Source organism: Mchenga conophoros, linkage group LG18 (assembly GCF_057382185.1).
Source record: "Mchenga conophoros isolate Kocher_MC1m ecotype Shallow Benthic linkage group LG18, M_conophoros_male_GT1.1, whole genome shotgun sequence".
NCBI lineage: Eukaryota > Metazoa > Chordata > Actinopteri > Cichliformes > Cichlidae > Mchenga > Mchenga conophoros.
In genome coordinates this window covers 26,168,511-26,192,009 of record NC_140543.1, presented here as the reverse complement: position 1 = coordinate 26,192,009, position 23,499 = coordinate 26,168,511, and the positions used below count along the sequence as shown (strand labels likewise).

At 39.2% G+C, this 23,499-nt stretch overlaps 2 protein-coding genes across 3 annotated transcripts; both read left to right on the top strand.

Moving 5' to 3' along the window:
- The first annotated feature begins 5,017 nt into the window (after nt 1-5,017).
- On the top strand, nt 5,018-6,646 carry rgs1 (regulator of G protein signaling 1). 2 transcript variants are annotated; one of them, XM_085254520.1, is made up of 5 exons: nt 5,018-5,204; nt 5,339-5,422; nt 5,509-5,588; nt 5,675-5,841; nt 6,067-6,646. In XM_085254520.1, the coding sequence occupies exons 1-5, from the start codon at nt 5,194-5,196 to the stop codon at nt 6,241-6,243; spliced, it is 519 nt and encodes a 172-aa protein (XP_085110646.1). In that variant the 5' UTR covers nt 5,018-5,193; the 3' UTR covers nt 6,244-6,646. The 2 variants fall into 2 exon arrangements, with proteins under 2 accessions (XP_085110646.1, XP_085110647.1); XM_085254521.1 differs by lacking the exon at nt 5,339-5,422 and having other exon boundaries at nt 5,022-5,204.
- Nucleotides 6,647-12,830: 6,184 nt separating this feature from the next.
- On the top strand, nt 12,831-14,568 carry LOC146553969 (regulator of G protein signaling 13-like). Its single transcript, XM_085255159.1, has 5 exons — nt 12,831-13,001; nt 13,101-13,160; nt 13,263-13,324; nt 13,418-13,584; nt 13,695-14,568. Exons 1-5 carry the CDS (start codon nt 12,919-12,921, stop codon nt 13,878-13,880), a joined length of 558 nt encoding a protein of 185 aa, XP_085111285.1. The 5' UTR covers nt 12,831-12,918; the 3' UTR covers nt 13,881-14,568.
- Nucleotides 14,569-23,499: the final 8,931 nt, after the last annotated feature.

The following is a 23,499-nucleotide window of genomic DNA, read 5'->3' as shown; positions in this document are numbered from 1 at the left end:
CCTGTTCTTAGTTGACAGCAGTGGTACCTGTTGCGGTCTTTTGCTGCTGTAGTCCATCTGCTCTTCTGCATATCTTCATTGTAGCCAGTGGTCACTGGGATTAATGTTGCCTTTCTATCAGCTCGAAGCAGTCTGGTCATTCTCCTCTGACATCTGACATCAGCAAGTCATTTTCACAGAAAGAACTACTCCACACTGGCTATTTTCTCATTTTCTATAAACCCTAGAGATGGTTAAGTAGGAAAATCTCAGTAAATTAACAGTTCCCGAAGCATTCACACCAGCCTAGCATCACCTTTTAAGTCTATGTTAACGAGCAGCTGAATAGGTGTGCTTAATAAAACGGCGAGCTGATGAGCTAGTCAGTATTGCATTATTGATGAACTACCCATTAGTACCTATTAATATCTTAACAATAACATAGGGCACATTGAATTTCTTTCTCGTCGATGCCTTTTATTCAGTCATCTATCCTCTGGGTTAATGCTGCTGTCAAACAGCACCTTTGTATTTACATGGTGATATATTAGATTTATAACTTTGGATTTAGATTTTATTATGTTTTGTTTTATGATATTTTAGTGATTATGGTTATATTCTAACACGGAGTGGAAAAATGTCTTTATTTTATTAAGTTATTTATGTAAAAATTAGACAGAGAACTTCTCTATTGCACCACTGCATTTTCCTTTTCAAATATAAACTTCAATTTAAAAAGACTTTTCATGTTTTAATGGATACCATTTCTCAAAGAGTTTTACTGCAGAAATGAATAGTCCACAGTTCCACTGGCTCAGGATGAAATGTACCTGTTTTCCTAAAGGATGGTACCAATCTAACTCTTCGTCCCATTGCTTCAGTTTGCATGTTTTCCTCCATCTGTTCTAGTATCTGTATCTCTGTTTTGAAAAAAGATTTGTTTTGTTAAATATAATTGCAATTTTTGTGTGGTCCATACTTATAACATATGAATATTCCAATTTAAAATCCTGGTTTTCACCTTCGGGGCTCTGTATGGTAATCACCTGCCTGCTTCACAGGGTTAGGGTCTTGCAGCCTGTGCTTGTTATCATCTCAAAATCCAGACTAAAAGCTAAAGTAATGAAGTCTTCGCAGCTCTAAGGACTCGTGAATGTGAAAACTTGTCTTGTTAAACCAGCATTTTTGTAGCTTTTTACTTTGTTTCTGTCTTATTTCAGTTGTTTTTTTTTTTCCTTTTGATGTCCTGGTGTTTTTTTTCTGACATACAGCATTTTGTGATTTATGTCTTGGAAAATGCTCAATGAATATAATTTACTTACTTCCTTAGTTACATGTAAATACTGCAATGTAATACGTCAGCCTTTTTTTTAACTGTTTCCTTGCTTCGCTCCTTCCTTCTTTGATATGTTTTCTTTGCAGCATGTAAGGAGTTTTAAAACATCTCACATTTTGCTTTTTGACTTAATTAATAAAATACAATTTCAACAAAGGAATTGTTCTTTGTAATAAAAAAGAAAAACATTTGAAGACTTCTCCACAGCGTTATTTCTGGCCGCATTTTGGACCTTTTTTTTTTTTATCCTTTCTGTGTCTGGTAATTATTTATCAGTAACTAAATCACTGTAGCTCACGGCAATTGAAATGGCTTTTCAGCACAAGTGGCCAACTTTTTAAAAAATCTCATCAACACAAGAGGGTGTTTTTTTAGCATATTGTAACAAATGCGTTCTCTTTTACTAAAAGAGCCTTTTTAGGCTTGCGTTGAGCCCTTTTATTCTTGGATTCTCTTAACTTTTCAGAACTAGAAAAAACATCCTGGATGCAGTGAATGCGCAATGAGAGCACACCTCAGTATAGTCCACACGTCTTTCAGGCCATGGGCTCTTTTGAAAAACAAATTCCTCAACCTGGTGTGTCTACACACATGCAAATAAGGGCAGCCTGGGTGTTTTCCATCACCTGTGTGATCACCTTGTCATTTACATTCTTGGTTTGTTTCGGCCCATCACATTTGAGCCAGTGGTCAACAAGGTCAGCAGGCTAAAGCATTCTAGAAATACTTATGATGACATCTATATGTATGACTTGTATGCAAGCAACAAAGTCAAATGAGAAGAGGACTCCTCCATATATAGCTCCTGGTCCGTCATGCTGTTCTTTGATGCATTAGAAAGTGAGAATGACCGCCCTGGGGTTGATGGGTTTGAACACACAGCAAAATACATTCATACAGCTGCCAAATGCTATTATTTACATTAAGTGAGATGCATCATGGAAATGTAAAATATGAAAAACATTCTCCCTCAAACAACAAAGTAGATATTAAATGAAAAGCTTAAACATTCTATTTGTGAAAGACGAAAAGTATGTAATGGACCTAATGTGAAAACAAACCTCTTGGGGTAGTTTATCACACTGTTAATGTGTGAGGGTGAAAAACTAAATAGAATTGTTTGCACCCGATTTGTTAATTGGTTGTTTTTTAAGACTTCTCCAAGTTTTAGAGCTAGAAACGTCAATGCAAACTTGCACACACGGTTGACCAAATTAGCTACATCCCCCCAAAAATGTGTCTAAAATACGACACTGTTTGCAGTGTGTAAGTCAATATTTTGTATAGCCGTCTTTATTCTTCAACACAGCCTCTTCTTTGGATGTTGGCAGGATGTGGGGCTCGTGTTCCAGATGAGATAGAAGACAACGTTCTTTTAAACCGTGTTAAAAGTCATTGTGGTTTTGATTTGACGTATGTATATATTCTGTCGGTGACGTATGAAGGGGCGTCATTAATTCAAACCCTGATGCTATAAAAATCTGTGTATGCTTTGATTAAGTCGAAGATTAATTCCTGTCTGCGTACAGAGTGGTCTTCCCACGCGTGTATTCATTAAAATCAATTGTTTGACCAAGATCTTCTGGACCAATGGTTGTTTGTACTCTCCTTCCTCAATATTTGAACCTTAACACTGTCTTTTGTATTCTTCCCTGTTAATGTGATCCCACATTGCTTCAATAATATTGAGGTTCGGGCTCTGGGGAGGCCAATCCATGACTGTTAGTGTTCCACTGTTTTTCTATCCTGTTATGCTTTTTCTGCATATACTGTGTTTGTCATGTCATTGTCATGCTGACAAATGAAGCTTTTCAATCAGTTGCTTTCCAGATGCTATTTTTGTGTTAATAATTTCAATTTTGACAAGCTCTCCAGCACTCCTGGCTAAAATGCAGCCCTAAACCATGAGACAACCTCTGCCACATTTTACAGATGGCTGTAGACATCCCCAAGAGTTGGGAGTTTGCCTTGTAATCAGAAGGTTGCCAGTTCGAGCCCCAGCTCGGACAGTCTCGGTCGTTGTGTCCTTGGGCAAGACACTGCCTACTGGTGGTGGTCAGAGGGCCCGGCGGCGCCAGTGTCCAGCAGCCTCGCCTCTGTCAGTGCGCCCCAGGGTGGCTGTGGCTACAATGTAGCTTGCTGTCACCTGTGTGTGAATGTGTGTGTGAGTGGGTGGATGACTGGATGTGTAAAGCGCTTTGGGGTCTTTAGGGACTAGTAAAGCGCTATACAAATACAGGCCATTTACCACCATTGTATCTCTCTCCTGACCTCCTCTGTCACCAATGATGACAGTTTAACCAAAATTTTCAGTTTTGGATTTACCACTAAATTTTCAGTGCAGGTCTTGTGTGATCGTTAAAAATGGCTTCTTGACAGCCACCCTTACACTTAGACCTTTCTGATGAGGTTTCAGTGAACAGCAAATGAATCAACTGAAAGGCCAGATGACTCTCTTGGGTCCTTTGTCAGGTCTTTATTGGATTGTTTTCCTATTTCTTAAGGACACAGCTCTCAGATACTTTTCATCTGCCACCTCTTCTTTTGTCCTCTACTTGTCCATTTTCCTCAGATTTTTAAGTAAACACTGCACACCATGCTCAGATAGGCCACTTTTTGGTTAATAGCTCTTTGGGAATCATTTTTTTATTGCAAAAATACTATTTTATTGCTGTAAACTGTGTTATCTTTGGCATTTTTTCACAGAAAGTAATGAAAACAAACTGTGTATTTTGGCTCTTTGCTAAATATGATAAGTTATGTTATGTAATATGTTAAGTACCTCTTTCATGGTTGAATGATTCATAAGTCAGTGTTATGTACTGTAAAAAAAAAAACAAAAAAAAAACAAACAATGAAAAAAATCCTCTGAAAATTATCAGGTAAAAGGAGTGAATTGAAATATCCAAAGAAAAATTTAAAAGGCCCATCATAAAGCCTGGAAATGTATTTCTCGGACTGCATTGGGAAAATCACGCGGGACTCTGGCTTCTTGGAAGCATAATATGAAGAAATGAGGGGTAGCTCAAGACTTTTGCACAACACAATATAGTAATGGTTACACAGCATCTGCCCAACACCAGCATGTTAGCGTTCCCACTGTTGGCATTCCAGGCTAGCATTAGCATTTAGATTGAGACTTTAATTTTCTGTCAGCACAGATTGGCTCTTGCGGTAGACTAATCTAAGAACATAAAACATTTCTATCACAACACTTGAAGGCATACCAATAAATCAGAGCTGACTTGTGCTATTGTCACATAACACTGCTAATATGCAAATGGAAGGATGACGAGGCTTCTCCTTAACAGCAGATTTGTTTATGGATATTTGCATATGGCCAGGATCTTCCAGAGCTTCCTGAGCACCGATCATTAGTTTAGTTAAATCATATTCTAAATCTCGCATGTTGTGCTTTGCCACAGCAGGCCCTGTATCCTATATTCTTAATTAGGCTCATTTTTGTTTTTTTGTTTTTTTTTGTAAAGAAAAGAAAAGAAAAGAAAAACAACTTGATTGCAGTTCTTACTAAGCAGCAAATAAATGACTGTAAGAAATTCATGTGCTGGAATTATTTATTTATTCAGCCTTGGTGTGATGCAAGTATCTCCCATGTCTAGGTTAATGTTGGTCAACAGTTAGTAGAATTGAAATCACAGTCAAGCTCTCTCTTCCTCAAGGTACCGCAGACATGGACGGATGCCCTGTCTCTCCCAACAATAACACTTTGCATACAGATTTCCATATATTCCACTCGTGCTGGGTGTGGGTCATTTAGATTTGTTCACTCACTCGACTCTCTCATTTCCAAACAATCACAACCCCATCTTCAGTCTGGCAGGATCTTATCTCTGTCTCCCTTTGTAGAGGACGAGGAGATGGCGATAAAGTGAGTTACTGCATATTTGATTATTCGGCCTTTACCATTTTCAGCAGGAAACAACTTACAGCAGCCATGTGGAAAATGCCAAAAGGCTTTCCATTCACTGCAAGTCTAACTTTGGACTGTGTCTATTTCTGAAGGGGTCTTGTATTGATAGGAGGTTGCTCTCAGGTGCTTGATGCATTTAACAAATCTTTGAGATATCTTAAAAAGACCCTTTGCAGGTACGGTTTGCAGGCGGGGTGTTGTAATGTGGGGAGTCACAGACATTTGGGCTAGTGATAGATCTTAATGCTCTTTTCAAGGGTAGATTCTGTTGCTTTCCCACGGATCCACTTGGGGATGTTGAGACTTGGAGTGAGTCTGTGGACAAAGTCCTCAGCTGTAAAGGTGAGAGTCTCTTCTGATTCTGTATGATATATATTTGCTTGCATGTGCATGGTTCCCACTCGCTTACTCTGGTCTGTGACTTTTAGCCGGGCAGATAGCTTTCCGGGAGTTCCTGAAGTCAGAGTACAGCGAGGAGAATATACTGTTTTGGCTCGACTGCGAGGAGTACAAAAAGATTAAGACAGTCCCAGAGATGATCTCCTCCGCTAACCGGATCTACTCTGAGTTTGTCCAAACAGAAGCACCAAGACAGGTAAATAATCTGAGCATATAAAACAGGATTTTGCTGGAATTAAATTTTCATATTAATTTTTTAGCAGTTAGTAGATCTATAGTCGCATAGCATCTGCAATAAAACTGTGCATTTCATGGTGGTAAAATTGCAGAAATGTAAGCAGATTTCTGTGCAGACAGACAGCAGGTGATGATGGAAGGAACAGCTGTAATGTAGTTTTTGTATGACATTGCTTGATTCCAGATCAACATAGACTGCAGTACAAGAGAAAGCATTACAAATAACATCTCCAAGCCGACCCTGACTTCGTTTGATACAGCTCAGAAGCACATTTACAGTCTGTTGGCCAGGGATTGCTACCCGCGGTTCCTAAAATCTGACATCTATCAGGGACTCCTGAGGAGAAACGATTCAAGGTGACTGTATTAAAAATGACAGCCTCTCAGGCCGAGGCTCATGATGTCTTCAGCTCAATTCTGATCTGCTGTAGCACTCTTTGATTTCAGCGTGGATAACAGGTTTATCCTATACAATCCAGATCCTTAGTCTAGTGGAGGTGGGGGGTTTTCTTAGTCTGTGTGATTTAGTAGCTTAAGTTGAATTTACAGCTTGTATTATACTTTATCCCTTAATTAAGTAAAAAAAAAAAGTGCCTATAAGTCTTTTCTTTTGTTTTCTCCCCTCCCACATACAGTTAATAATGAAGATAATTCCTTTATTGTAAAGTATTATCAACGCTTTATATAACACTTCGTGCAAATATAAACTGTCTTACGCTCTGAGAACTTCCACTTTCTTATGCGAATAAATATTGTTACATTTCTGCCTCAGTTTTGTGTTCTATGGAACGTTTTCTTGTCTGCTTTGCATGCACTTCTTGAAATATCAAAAAACAAAACCTGACATCCGGGTGTGGTCTTTTTGTATGCAATGCAAATCACCTGGGTTACTGTAATGTGGTCATTTGTCACACAAACAGCAGATGGCAACAGAGTTCTTTACATCCTTCATTAAACAAGAAGCACAGCCTGGGGACAATGAAATACTTGAGACTTCCACTAAAGTTTGTGTGTCATCTGCTCGGCAGTTTTAAGAAGTCAGAGCGTTTACGTGAAGAGGAACTGCATGAATCAGGAGTCTGAATCTACATTTGCCTCATCAGACGCGGGCTTGTGGGTGTGCACTTTCAGTCACAACTAAGTTAGTTTCATGTTATCCCTAAAAAGTATTTTATATCCCTTCAAAATGTTGTGAGGCAGTACAGTTTTTAGAAAGTATGACACAGTTCTCCTCTGCGTTTGTTTATTTCTGGCAGGGACAGGGTGAACTTTACTAGCTCATATAATAGTCTATGCAAAAATAATGCAAATGGAAGAGAGCACACTAAAAAACAGGCTCTCTATTACTTTGTATTTAGACATAATGTTCAGGTCCACAAAAACAAGATAAAAAAGAGAAAATGTTCATATGAAGGTAATATGAATCAACATAATGAATGTCAAGTACAAAATACCACTTTTTCACTGATGTCCCTTTTTTTGTTTGGAAAGTGGATGTGGGCGCAGCATGGTTTCTCCGTGTGACTACTCAGTGGTGGATGGACATTTTTTTTTCAGTTTCTGTTGGTGGTACTGAGTGTGAGGGCTGGCGGGGGGATTTATTTTAAGAGCTGTTTCAGATGTTTGAAAGACAGCGTTCTGTTTTGTGCAGACATATTGCCGCAACTTCCTCTTCTTTGAGACAACGCTGGTGGCTTTCACCTCTTTGTGGGAGGAAGACTAAGTTCACTGCGTTTGAAAAACAGGGTGTTTGCTCTACACACGCATTCATGAAGAAATGTGTAGCCGAGCAAAAACTGCAGGATACTGAGCGCAGGAAGTGATAAAGACAAAAACGAAAGGTTCTGAAGAAGGTTTGGGTTCTCACAGTCACAACATTTGGAGGAAATTCACGGATGGGTGTTGCGACCGGTAAAGAAAATGAGATAACAATAACAGTAATGTCACCACAGGCACATCTGCATTTTGACAGAAAGTGTTTCCTGTCACTCACAAGAAAAGTACAGACAAAGCACTGTATACCTCAGGAGAAACTGATTACATTTACCGCTACACATGAATGAGGTTATGTACAGCTCCTTTTTTTTTCACAGACAAGACTGTTGTTAGTTGCTCTTTTCCCCTCCATGCATTCTTAACATGTTCTTAACATTTGTTAACTCTTCAGCAGCCAGCGGCTTTCAGTTGATTTCACAACAGAGGGAATCTTGTGAAATCGTGCGAACATCTAATGTCAGCCTAATGTCATTATGGCTGCCATAAAGACATTAGGATTCATTCTTTTAGCTGAGAGCGTAGATTTACTGAAACTTTACAGGAAAACATTACAAGTGAGTGAGGTGAAAGAGTAGTATGACGCTGAAATCAAAAGCAGATGATGAAAACAAATGAAAAGTTATCGTTAAAAATCTCCAATAGCAGACTACCAGGTACAGTAAAGCAGCTGAGAGAGGCTTTTTGCTATAAGCCAGGCTGCTACATCAGTACTAAACTAAAATACTTCAGCAACTGCTGGGTGATTTTTTATTTTATTCATTTGTTGATGCTTGTTGATGATTTCCAGACAATAAATTCAACTCTATCTTTCTTCCCACGTTAGCTTTCTGTCTTAAGAACACACGAACGACAACAGATTAAAATTAGCTTGTAATGCTAACCTTTTCTTTTCTTTGGCGCTATCATTAGTCATATGAGCAAATAAATGAACTTAAAGTGCCCCAATGGCACGGCATGTTTTTCAATACTGCTAGACAGACTGCTGTGGGAACAGACAAGAGCCATATTTGTAGCATACTGAATAGCATTAGCATTGCAGTCATGCTAGGATGCTGAAAGTGGCACTCTTGGTTCAAACACCATGGGTCCTGATGACTGTCACTTTGTCTTTGCCCTTAAATGTGGCTTTTAAACAAGTGAAACAGCAAAGGGGTGTACCAAGAAACTAACCAACAGTGTTCATCTGTGAAGCACGCTTATATCTGCTGAGTCATTTTACAAGATACAAAAGGAAGACAGAGAGCAACGCTGACCCATTTTTTAGAGCAGCTAGAACCCTTAATAACTGGTTTCCAAGTAAAAAGGATTTTAGAGTCAATTAGTGAATGACAGCTGTAAGGAAACCTCAACTCTTCTCAGAGATGCAGGGTTAGCAGCTGTTTGGCCTTCTCCTTGTTGAGGATTTAGTTATACACTACAAGAACTATGATGCAATATGATGAGGCATAACTGGAGCATAAGTGGACAATCTTCATTCATACATTTTTTGTACATTTCACAATAAAATCTCATCTGTTTAATGATAATAATAAGCTAATAATAGAAAGTACTACTATTTAATATTTGACACACCAAGTGGCTCCAGAAATTAAAACATACATGAATTGTCCAAAGAAAAAGAAAGAAAAACAGGAAACAACTGTTAAAGCAGTTCATAAAATGTTATTAAGGTCTCATAAAGGTGTAACCTAACTGACTAGCATTTCATTGTAAAGTTAACAGTCATTAAAAAGGGGGGGGGGGGGGGGAGAAGAAGAAGAAGTTGACCTACATCTCCCACATGAAGTGCTTATCTATGTTATCTGTTGCTTACATCACTGGGATTAAACTGGGGCACAAAAAGAGAGGAACTAAAACTGAAATGTATATAAATTTATGAATGCAAAGGGGTTACTGGAATTTTAAAAACACTTTAGACCTCCAGAGAACAGATGAAAGGTTCCTGTCAACAAAGAAGCAGGAAGTAAAGAGTGAAACAGTTTCACGACTTGTTGTCTCTTAAGAGGTTTTGTTGGAAGACAGGGGAAAGCCAAACTGTCACAGCTCACAGGCCTGGGGAAGGATTAAGGATGCTAATCGAGGACGTTAGTAGTTTTTCCTCCATGATGTTGACCGATGTCAGGTTTTAGATCAAAATGTTTCCCGAGCTTTACGTTTCTAAAACAGAGATTGTGTTATACTTTCTGTGCCTGAGCTTCAATTGTGTCTAAAATGGAAACACTGAGGGGGCTTAGTGGTCTAAGCATCACACCACATAACCCACACTGTCCGTGGTTTGGTTCCGACATGTGACCTTTGTCGTCCCCCTCTCTTTCCCCCATGTTTCCTCTCTGCCTCCACCGGCAAGAGATTGTAAACAGAAACAAAACCCGTATTACAAAAGTCTGCCAAAAGACACAAGAGAAATTTACCACAAAGTGGTGCATAATATATGAGGCAGTGTTTGAGCCGCAGTTAAAGTAGATACAAAAGAGGCAGCATGTCAGCTGTTCTTGCATCATCTGACATTGAATCTTGAATTTGTTCACCATATGGGTGTTAAAATACTCATTTATAGAAAGGTTAGGTGTCATGTGGGAGATTTATGAAACCATATAACATAGCTGGTTTGATTTTATTGCACAATCAGCTGCAAACACCAAAGGGGGGGATAAACTTTTACTAAGTAACTCCCACAATGGCAAATTCAGTTCAGTTTGGTTCAGTTTAATAAAACTTGCTTTAAGGTGCTTTGTATTGTAATATAGAGACCCCACAATAATAGAGAGAAACCCCATCAATCAAGCGAGCCCCTCTGTGCAAGTATAGTGCGAGTATAATAACTTCAGTTTTATCTGAATTTAGAAGCAAGTTTGCTTAGGCTTCTGCCCCCGCAACCCAGCCTCGGATAAAGCGGATGAAGATGGATGGATGGATGGATGGATGGATGGATAGAAGCAAGTAGCAAATGCTACTAAAGAACGAAGGTCTTCAGTTAGCTTTGACAAATTTACAAATAGCCAAAGCAGAACTATGATATTGCGTCAGGTCAATTTATGTTTATTTAAGATTTAGCAAATAGAGCCGTGGTGTCAAAGTCACTTTAGTTCCTGGTTTAGATGTACCCCAATTTGATATTAAGTGGGCAGATCAGTAAAAGAGCTGCACAATAACCTAACTTTCTTTTCATGTGATGCAGTACAAGGAAAGTTCACATTTAATAAGCCATTCATATTAAATGTGAGATATCTTATTACCTGTAGTTTAAGGAGCTTGAAAAAGAGAGCAACTTGACTTCTTCAAGCTTTTGTGAAGACATTTCAGCTCTCATCCAAAAGGCTTCTTCAGTTGTAAAACAAAAGGTAGAGGGTCACAGGTATTTAATACCTAGTGGCGGCTGTCCCTAAGAGGTACTCACTATTAATCACATGAGCCAAGGTTTGAACAAAGGCGTGGGTGATACCACTGGAGGTTTCAGGTGTAACCACTGTGAGATCTCGCGCTTCTCTATCATGTGACCTGTTGAGGTCACCTGATGCAAGATGTGACTTGGGGTTGAGACACCTGGGAAGCGAGCTCATGACTGCACTGTAGGTGGCAGGCAGTTGGTGACATAATCCACTCCTTCTGTTCAATAATGGTCGTTCACAGGGATGTAGATGGCCTCTTTTACTTGTCTTTCTCTGTCCAAAATGTGAACGTTGGCGTCCTTAAAAGAGTGACCTTTGTCAGTTGGGTGCAGATGTTCAACTGAGTCTTGTACTGTTGAAGTGGCTGACCGCTTGGTTTCTCCAGTGTAGAGGTCCGAGCACTCCTTGACGCACTGCACAGCGTGGACTGGATTCCTTAACTTGTGTTTGGAAGTTTTGTCCTTGGGATAAACCAGTTTTTGTCTGAGTATGTGGCTGGGTCCGAAGTGCACTGAGACGTCGTGCTTAGAGAAAACTCACCTGAGTTTCTCTGATGAACCTGATGCATAAGGGATGACAACATTGTTCTGCTTGTCACTCTGTTTCTTGCTAGTTGTTGTCTGACCTTTACTGTGGATCATTACTGATTTGATGAAGGCCCAGTTGAAATTACGACATGTTGTAAGTGTTTTCTTTAGGTGTGTGTTTCTTTTTGTTTCCTTCGGGCTCAGAGTTAATGTTTTCTGCCCGGTGTTGCAGGGTCCTGATAACCCCAAGTTTGTATTCCAGAGGGTGGTGGCAGTCAAAGAGTAGCTACTGGTCTGTATGTGTGTTGGCTTCCCGTAAACTTCAGTGTTGAGGCTTACATCCAACTTTTTTCACACCTTGCCTCATGTGATGAGGCAAGGTGTGAAAAGGGACAGCCCCCACTTAGAACTTCCATGTCCTGGATGACTGAGAATCTACAGAGACTTATTAACCATACATAAGAAAAGTACAAACCTTCACATGTGTTGTAAAACTATTCTTTTACTTTTTATGATTGAAACAGTTTGTCAAGATCTAGACATATCTTTTTATTCTTTCCATGCATTTTCATAACCATGCTACAAGATCATTTTTACACTTGCAAAGCCAATGGGCTGAGTTTCACTCTTTGTCCATGTTTGACATTCCTGTATTAGAGGCTAGAGCTCATGGTGGTGTACGCACAATTGTAGCGCCAGACTCTCTGACTGTAGTGAACTCAGAGGTTATCATTTTCAAATGCAGGAACGTGTTTCTTCTTTAAAAAATACAATATATATTTCAAGAGAGCAGAGGAATTTCTGCATTTAACTGGACACCGCTGCTTTAGCTAATGCAAAGATGCAGTCTTTCGTTATCTCAGTGGATTTTTTGGCCCATATAATGCAAATGACCAACAAGGCTAAGGAGCAAGAACATGCTATGTTTAAATTTGACTGTGAGAGCTGAAATAGCCTCAGCATCTAGTTCACTAATGTTTCCAAAAGTTAGAACAGTGGTACTGGCTCTCGAGGCAAAGTGGAATAGAGATTAAAGCATTTGCTTATCTGCTGCAGAAATTTCCACTGGCCTATTTGCATCCACTGACTTTAAACCAAACAAGTAATGATGCACGTTTGAGTACAGTATGAACAGAAACCTGTAGCTATTTGCTGTCTGTCTGTTTGCTCGTTTGCGTCATTCCCCAACTTCCTCTTTGTCGTGTGGTTGCTGCAGAATGTGACGTTCGTCTCTGCAGATATATAAGGCAACGCTGCGCGGGCTCGTCAAACAGACGCAGTTAGAGATCTCATAACTCTCTAAGAGCCCAACATTTAGTCATACATGTGCAAAGAATTGTTGCCATGCCAGGTTTAGTCACATCTCCAACAAAGGAGCTTCAGCAAATCAACATGGACACTGACAACAAGAAGACAGAGAAATACAGGTAAAATTTATTCTGGCCAATCAATATCATTACATCTTGTCTTGTTTTTGTTTGAATATAAGTAAAATAACTTTTGTTCATTTCTGTTTGATTAACCAGAGGGGGAAACCTGAAGTATCGGCTGCAGCGTAAATCATCCCAAGCCACAAAAACTGAGGGGTAAGTGAGAAAAAACTCAACTACAAGCTAAAAGCAAACCCTGCTCATATTTTATGCTTCATGTATGGATAACTGTGCTAACTTTATTCTCCTCGTTTACAGGCTTTGTTTTGAAGATATGTCTCAGTGGTCACAATCACTTGAGAGGCTTCTTTCATCCAAATGTAAGTTAATCAATACACTGTCTCAGACTCATCTTAGTCACTAAATGTCGAAAAACAATGGCTAACTGCAGATCTTTTTTTTACCATCTTTAGATGGAATGAAGATATTCCAGGCATTCCTGAAGTCGGAGTTCAGTGATGAAAACATTGAGTTTTGGGTGGTTTGTGAGGAGTTTAAGAAGATAAGAAATTCCTTCAGGATGTCATCCAGGGCGAAAAAGATCTTCAAACGCTACATTCAAGCTGAATCTCCCAGAGAGGTATGTAGCTCTTGATAATCCAGACAGATTTATGGCACTTTACAGAACAAGGAGCGCTGGCTGCTTTAGTTTTTCTTCATTGGTCCTCATTATGTTTCCTCTGCTTCCAGATCAACATTGATCAAAAGACGAGGGAAAGGATCCAGCAGAACATAGAGGCGCCTTCTACAGTGTGTTTTGATGACGCTCAAAAGATCGTCTACGGGTTAATGGAGAGGGACTCTTACCCACGTTTCCTCAAGTCTGACATTTACAGGACTTTAACGGACTCCACATCACAATCGGTGAACATGTAAAAAGAAGTGGAGCCTGAGACTTTGTGTGTGTAAAAGCTGGACTTTGACGCTACGCCCAGTACTGGACTACCTGAGAGGAGCCGTGACGTCTGCTTGTTTGTCCTGAGACTGGTGGTGATGGACACCAAAACTAAACCCAGTTTATTTCCATTACATTCATACTTTTCTAAAGAGTTGGAAAATAAATTGGGAGTGGCCTCATCTGAACTTGTTAAAAAGACTTAGCCGGCACTTTAGTGAAAATCTGTGAGAAGAGTTTGCTAAGAAGCAGACAGTGTGCTTGGAAATGCTGTGTACAGGTCACGACTGCTTTCCCAAAATGCCACAGTTCTCTAAAGAGAATGCTGGGGACTTTCTGAGTGAGGCACCAGGAAGCATGTGTGGTCAACGCCATCCACACAAAATGAAACTGCACAATCCGATATCTGCACATGCACATCATCTGAAGTTTATTGTTATTTCACTAAAGCAATAAAAAAGTAGATGTATCTAGATGTGGATATTATGCACAGCCTTGTGAATTTAACATTTTTTACATAGTGACATCAGTGCTGACACAGTAAGCCGATACATTGTAATGATAGTAATCTATTATAAGCTATATGTTAAAAAAAATGTATTCCAGTTTGCGAATGTGAATAATAAATGGGTTTGTGACAAATAATAAAAACAAACTGTTTTAAATGTACATTGTGACTACATGGTTTTTTTGAGACACAAAGAAGAGCCGCTTAAGCTTTAGTTAAACACCTTTTTAAGAATACAGGAAGTGACTTAGTCAGCAGTTCATTCATTTCTTTTTCTCAGTCATTCATAAACTGTCTCACAGTTATAGTATTTACTACCCAGTGGGTTTATGATATGTAGAACAGCACAACGTACCAGGACACCTAATCTTGAAACTGTGGCCTCATTTCTTTTCCATGTTATATAAGTAATTCTTTTTAACTGTTTTTAAGAAAAAATCCTTTGCACAGGATGTAAACAGGAAGCAGCTGGCCTCATATAACTACGTTAGCTTAGTTTAGCTCAATGCAAACACACTGAAAATTAGGAGGACCTCGAGAGCCTAATCGTTTTGTTTGTTTCCTTTGTTTTGCTTTTTTGACAATTATTTTAAAGTAGCAAGTTTAGTAATCATGTTTTGCTGAGCCAGCAGGGTTTTTAAAAAATCCCTTTAAACTCCTTAATATACATTTTTCCCCAGTGAAAAGGGGATACCATCACAAAGAACTATTCATTTTAAACTGTCCATATAAAAAGCATTCTATATTGTATCAGCCTGTTGCAGCTGCACTATGGATTGTTTACACTGACTGAAGAATGCCGGCCATGCCATTAAACCAATAGAAGCCTTGCACGTTTTTTTGTGCAGCCGAGGATCTTTGGTGTCTTTGAGACTGCCAAAGTTACTACTATAGTTCAAAATCATGATATGCATCGAGCATCAGTGAGGTTTCAGCAATTTCGAGTGCTACGTGAGCAGACAGGTTGTTACAAAATTCTTCCACCTACACACGGTCTGTTCTTACATCAGCCTTTCATGTGTCATCGGCCTTTCATGTTCTTAAACGGGTTATCGTCCCACCATCCTGCAAGTCGCTCAGCCTTTCGCCACCCAGTGTCTCATTCCTTAGTGTACCAGATGTTGCCGTTGCATGTTCCTGTTAATGCAGCTAAAAGTTTTAAACTGAAACTGGATTTGTCGGGGCTTTTTTAAAAAAAAGAAATTTTGGCTATTTTTCTTTTTTTTTAAAAAAAGGAAGTTTATCTGTGAGAACACATCAGGTATCACTCTGCTAAAGGTTACAGAAATTAGGAAGATCTGTTTAGGCCTAACTGCTCCACCACATCCTCTTTTAATCTCACTTGTGTACTTTTGAATTTGCGCAGACACACAATGAGAGAGAGAGAGAGAAAGAGAGAGAGAGAGGCATATATGTAAGCAGTCATGACCCTGAAACACCTTTTGGGTTGTCAGGTGAGTAAAACACAACAAACTAAAGGTTAAGCACCACTAATGCCATGTTGTGTTTTTGTCAAATAAACTTTCAAAAGGATCTGAACTTTTTGAAAAATTCTTCTAACTATTATTTTAATCTTTAGTCAGTCATGGCTGACATGGATGGACCGCTGTCTGCTAGTCATTTCCCTTTTTACACTGGTCTGTGTGTTGGCAACAAGATGATCCGGTGATACGTCAGTCATATGATTATAAGCCACTATCAGAAAAAGTGAGTTAGGGTGCTTTTTTAACCACCCTGAGATACTAATCACCAATGCGTTATTGATGACTATCTACTACCCATTAAGAATACTACTCAGCAACTAAGACTAAAAGTCACCAATGAAACTCTTAGCCACCATATGTGTCATTAGATGGAAGCGATCATGCTTTCAGCACGTGACAGATCTTGCTCAACCAGTTCAACAAAGAAGGCTTTGTTTTACATCTATTTTAATGACATGTAAACACGTTCCACAGAGGAAACATTCTGCCAGGTGCAAAAATTTGCTTTTACCAAACGTGATGCATAGCCCTCCTGCCATCCTTTAAAAAACTCACACCCATCACCCTAGGGACCATTCTCAGCCACGCCATAAAAAGACCATATATCCATATTTTATTCCACTTTAAATTAGCCAACCTTGTAAAACTACTTCTCCCTGAAATATTCATGTAAAGTTTTAATTATATTTTCGTTGTTTTAACCCTTCAAATCCCAGTGTTATTACATGAGCGCCCTGTGTTATAAGCCCCAAAAACCAAAAAACGAAACTAAATATTTCCACAAAAAACCAGTTGAAGTAATATGTGATTGTCATTATAAGTAGGCCTTTAGATGGACCAAAGATTGGCACCAACATACATTTTGACCTGCCATTATTTTTTTTGCATCTTTTTTGCAATTTAAAAATTAAAACTTCAAGGCCCTGAGTCTTCATTGACATCCAAGAAAAGAAGAAAAAATAAAATCATATGATGATAATTTGGGGTTGAAAAATAGCGTTTATAATGGAAGTCAATGGGCAGAAAATGGTCCCCAGGGTGATGGGTGTGGGGATTTCTGCTGCTCAGCCATTTTAGGTTGATTTAAGGAATTCACACTGGAATATTAACATTGACAGGTAAAAACTATCCTGTGGCAAGTTTGGTTATATTCCACTGAACACAGTGGAAATGGCAGCCATTTAACACATAGCAGTGGCACAAAAAGGTCCCAAGAAGGCAGGAAGGTTAAAAATAATCTGCGCTTGGAGGACGACAGTGAACCTCACGGTACAAAAGTCAACTCACCTGAAGTGGCTTACAGACTTTAATTAAAGCTAATTCAAAAGACAGTGAGCTGAGCTGATACTGGCCTCCTTAAGATCATGCTGCTAACATGACTAAAAGACAGAAGTATATGTTCAGCTCATTTTTCATTTTTTGTTTAAATCCAAAGCAGGCCACACTGTGCATATGCACACACACATTCATACATATTTATATATATATATATATATATATGTATATATATATATATATATATATATATATATATATATATATATATATATATATAAAAAACACCCAGCACGCCCCTGCGGGCGGTTTATCCTTCAAGCTCGGGTCCTCTACCAGAGGCCTGGGAGCTTGAGGGTCCTGCGCAGTATCTTAGCTGTTCCCAGGACTGCGCTCTTCCGGACAGAGATCTCTGATGTTATTCCCGGGATCTGCTGGAGCCACTCGCCTAGCTTGGGAGTCACCGCACCTAGTGCTCCGATTACCACGGGGACCACCGTTACCTTCACCCTCCACATCCTCTCGAGCTCTTCTCTGAGCCCTTGGTATTTCTCCAGCTTCTCGTGTTCCTTATATATATATAAATATATATATATATATATATATATATATATATATATATATATATATATATAAGGAACACGAGAAGCTGGAGATATATATATATATATATATATATATATATATATATATATATATATATATATATATATATATATATATATATATATAAGGAACACGAGAAGCTGGAGAAATATATATATATATATATATATATATATATATATATATATATATATATATATATATATATATATATATATATATATATATATATTAGTGCCTCTAATAATAACTAATATGGAGGCACTAATCATGGCAGCACAAGAACAAGCTCTGAGTACAAGATCCATAGAGGCTGGGGTCTATCACACCAGGCAAGACCCCAGGTGCAGGCTGTGTAAAGATGCCCCAGAGACAATCCAGCACATAACAGCAGGGTGCAAGATGCTAGCAGGCAAGGCATACATGGAACGCCATAACCAAGTGGCCGGCATAGTGTACAGGAACATCTGTGCCGAGTATAACCTAGAAGTCCCGAGGTCAAAATGGGAGATGCCCCCAAGGGTGGTGGAGAATGACCGAGCTAAGATCCTGTGGGACTTCCAGATACAGACGGACAAAATGGTGGTGGCTAACCAACCGGACATAGTGGTGGTAGACAAACAGAAGAAGACGGCCGTAGTGATCGATGTAGCGGTTCCGAATGACAGCAATATCAGGAAGAAGGAACACGAGAAGCTGGAGAAATACCAAGGGCTCAGAGAAGAGCTCCAGAGGATGTGGAGGGTGAAGGTAACGGTGGTCCCCGTGGTAATCGGAGCACTAGGTGCGGTGACTCCCAAGCTAGGCGAGTGGCTCCAGCAGATCCCGGGAATAACATCGGAGATCTCTGTCCAGAAGAGCGCAGTCCTGGGAACAGCTAAGATACTGCGCAGGACCCTCAAGCTCCCAGGCCTCTGGTAGAGGACCCGAGCTTGAAGGATAAACCGCCCGCAGGGGCGTGCTGGGTGTTTTTTATATATATATATATATATATATATATATATATATATATATATATATATATATATGTATATTTCCTCATCCCCACAAACATTGCAAATCTAAAGAATATAAACGTAGACACAGACAGTTGATGTGATAGGCTTTTTTAAACTCAGTAACAGTAAGGGTGAAGTCTTAAATCTATTAAATCTGCCCTAGTTCGCATCAGCCAACTCATACAAAAACCAAATTTGAGGCACAAAATGTCTCAGGTTATTCTGACCTGCAGGTCAATGGACCGCGAAAGAAAACAATAACCCACCGCTATCTCACTGCGCTGATGTGAATTGCAAATAAAAACTTGTAAAACTTTTTTCATCTTCCATACTTTCCACTGCTGCACTATGTAAAACAATAACAATTAAACACTGCTGACCATGACCCTGCCATTCAAATGAAGGCCCCATGTTTAGATCTGGACCATAAGAAGGTTATATATAACTTTTTTTACAACAGGTGTTAAAGAAATTTGCAGAATTATCTGTGAGTGGCTTGCACAACAGAAAAGCTTTCAGGGACTGTGATGTCTGTAACTAATGGAGTTTTACTCATATGTGAAGCAGTCACAGTTTTGTGTATTCTGCAATCAACGTACACATTTGTGTCCTAAATACGTGTGAATTAACTGCTTTTATGTAGATAATGGTGTAACACGCAGGCGAGGGCAGACCTGGTTATGCTGTTTTGCTCGCCTACTCTGCTTCTGTTTACATACTTCCCCAGTAATGACCTTAATAAAAAATCATCTGCCCCACAAAGCATCCATATTTAGTCATGTGGTCCTGTTCTTGATTTTCATGTCAACCATGTAAGTAGGTAAGATCATTTAATCTCTCTTCTTTTGGGTTCTTTTATTAAAATAAATGTCTATTAGTTTAAACAAATTGTTGAAAGCACACTGAGTTAGCTGCTTTCTCTCTGTCAGCTACTTCCTGGTCACAAAAGCACACTCTGGTCAGACAGACCACATGCAGATAACGTGCATCATGTCCTAGTTTCAGTCACAAGTTCAACTTTAAACTTGTCTGTACCGGTTTGTGTTTGATATGTCTGGTCTTTCAGGTCTCTTATTTACAGCGTATTAACTGTTCATACAATCATTCCCTGATAAACAAATGCAAGCTGTTTTTTTATTATTCTCTGTTAAAGGAACCTTTACATCTACATTTTATCATACTGACGGCTAGTTGAACTTAAAGAAAAAGTTAAAGAAAAAAAGAGGAGCTAATTAGTTAGAGATAGCTAAGTTAGTTAAAGGGGACATGAAATGCTACACATATAACAGCTAATATACACCATTGAGCCCTGCTCTCAAAAACTGACATAGATGTTAGACTGTCTGTGAAGCTGGATTTAAGAAATCAGAGCTAGAAGTTAAAGTTTAGCTGTCTTCTGTCAGTACTCAAACTAATAGACTCAAACAGGCTCTCCTCTACACAATCCTCATTTATAAAGTGCTTTACAAACAGCATTTTGATTTTTAGTTTTAGTGTTGTTATTTTCCTCTGAGTCAGCGAATCTGTCTCTAGTTAGCTAACATAAGCTAATGTAAGTCTATTAGCTGCAACAGACCAACCGCATGACGTTACGTACCGTACTGACAGAAGATGGCGCTAAACATGTTTTTCAAACTTGAACTTTGAGCCTCGATTTCTTAAATCCAGTGTTACATCTATGTCAGTATTTGAGAGCAGGGCTCAGTGGTGTATATTAGCTTGTGTGTGTCTAGCATTTCATGTTCTCTTTAAGAGTCAATGTTGTAGTTTTTGTTAGTAAATGTATTTTCATGAAACCTATTGTGTACTTTCACTGTGTCCATATGAATGTGTTGCTCTGCTCTGACGTTTCCTCCACCAGCAAACCAATATTTCTGCTTTCAAATGTAATGCCTGTTAAATAGATTGTAATGGCTAAAATGATGTAAACATGCTACAATCATGTTTTCACAGGATTCTGTGCAGTCCTCTGAATAACTAAGTGCATCCCTGTCATGCTCCGGGGTCTGTTTTCTGATCTTGCTGCGTTTTGGGACTTACCGATTTAGTTATTTGAATATTATGAGATTCCTGCATTGCCTAGTCTTAATGTGTTTCTTATTTTTGTACTATTCTGTGAACATAGTCTTGTTCTTGGTTTCCAGTTGGTTTAGTTTTTCCTCCCTTTCTGTTCCTCTTTCTCTCATGTCACTTCCTTTCGTATTTAGTCCTTTTGCATGTATGTTTTCCTTATCTACTTATTTCCCTTCCTGTTTCCTTCGTCTCTTCCCTGTTTTTCGCCCTTTTGTATTTCCTTGTGAAGTCAGTCTCATCTCCCTGTTGATTCAAGACCAGAGACCTGGAGCTGCAAAACATGCCCAAATCAAATTTTGAATGCATAAATGTGATCACAGAGTTGTATAGTGGTGCATGTTTCACACCTCAGTGGTTGTCATCAGCAAACCATCTGACATCCAGTAATAGAAGAATATGTCACACCAGTCATGCCACTGCTGTGTTATTCTGACTGCGCATGTAAACTTGAACCTGCATGTAAGGAAACGTTCCAGCCAGTATGACATCAATGGTTTAAATGCATGCACTGCCATCATTTGCTGTTTGTACATATTTTGAAAAACATGTCCATTTGAGAATTCAAATATTATTTGAATGACTAAGCAAGTTTAAAACAGACGTATCCAGAGTAACTTGCTCCCATGCTGTCAATGAGTATACTCTATTCAAACTCAAAGTCATATTGTCCTAATTAGAGTAAGTACATTTTAAAAGCAACCCCCTTGCCTGCTAACAAACTTCTACATAATCACAAAAGAAGGCATCCCCTGCCTCAGTATGACAGTATGATATACTATATATATTAGACTGTTCCCCCCATTCCATGCAAGGCCACCTGGGTTGGCTGGAAGACTGTTTACTTAGCCTGGCAGGGCGAAGGGCACTGTCTCAGCTGAACTCTGGACACACACACACACATACACTGATATGCACACACTGATCCCCCCTCCCTTTCCAAACGTCTTCGATGCTTGTGCCCTACTGGGGAAGATGGCAGTTGACTGGACCAGCGCAGACATGCTGCAGGACCGGATGCGCTGTCTACACCGGCTCTCTCTTACTCCTTACCCGCCCCTGTTGCTTGTCTTGTGTTTCTATGGTGTATTGATAGTCATGTGCTTTTTGTGCTCAGGTGTTTTTTTCTGTTATCAAACTGTTCTCCCACTAGGAGCTCAGTCTGAGTGGAGTTTTTTTTCTCCTCCTCTTACCTCATGTTATGTATTTTCGTTGTTTTTTTTCCTATCAGCCTACCTTTCTGACACGTCTCCCCAATGTGATGTTTGTGTAAAGTTGGTCAGAAGGTTCCTTTGTGAGTGCGCATGCGCCATTAGCGTGCTGCCTGCTGTAACCCTAATTTCCTTCGGGATTAATAAAGTATTCTGATTCTGATTCTGATGATATGGCAGCTGCACAGCACAGGACAGAAAGGACTTGGCCCCGGGTAGTGAGAATAGTACAGGGGATTTTGGGAATTTCTTTCCGAGATCTGAACTCAAACTATGCTCGCCGTGTCCAGAAAAAGGCTACCTGTGTTGATGTGGACTCCATCCACCTGGGTAATAAACTGTCCCTCTGCCTTCTGGAAGAAGCTATAGGACTATAAAAACAAGAACCACCAGATAGCATAAATACACACCTTTAAAGAGCAGGCGTGTGTCAATTTCACCATGTGAGTGCACAATGACATTAAGGAATCTTTGAACCTTTATCAGTATAGCACTGGTATCACTCCAGGACTTGACAATCAGTGCATCCCCAGTGCTCTGTGTATATTATCTGTATTTGTTGTTTATTTATGATAAATGTGATCATTTTGTAAAGGAAATCATCACTTCCATTATCCTTTCAGTGTTTCTGATGCACATGCTTTCAGCCGAGTTCTTCCTCTCTGCTTAAGTGATGCTATGCTTTAAAATTCTAAAGAGGTACTTCAGTTCAGTGAAAAAGTAATTTGAGTGTTCCCATACTAATTATTCTGGTGAGGAAGAGCGTGCATTGAAATATAAAATCTCTAATTTAGCTTTTTTTTTCTGTTCTCTGCTAGTTGAAATAACACCAGTTCATTCCATGTTATTATTTTACATATATACCAAATAACCAAGATTTTATTTTTATTGAAAATATTAATTCAGCCCAAGTTTCTCCTGCTGATATTAAAGCGTCCCTTCCAAGTTTTAATCTCTTGATCATCTGATGTTTCACTCCAACTATGTCACTTCTTTAATCTTTTCTGACACAAACACATTTGTTTGATGCTAACAAATTACACAAGACAACGCAGTAAACAGTAAAGATAGATAGATAGGAGGAACTGCTGTAAAACTGATAAACGAAACTTGATCTGTAACAGTATCAGCACTGACGTGAGTTGTGCGATGTAGTGACTGAACAACTTTTAGCCGGAAAATGTGGTAAAAATGTGAGCGTGGGGGTAAAGAAAAACAATTTGCTGTATTCTGAGCATTCATGTGACTCCTTCTTATGTAACAATTCAAGAGACAAGGTGCAGCAGGGTGACAACGTCAGAGAGCAGCGTCAGTTGTTTACTTGTTCCACTCTGATCCTGACTTTCATCATGAGGATGGAGAAGCCAGGATCCAACAGAAAAGCTGTGAATGTGAAGACCATTCCTCAGGATGTACTCTACCTCGAATGAAATTAAAGTTGTCTCATT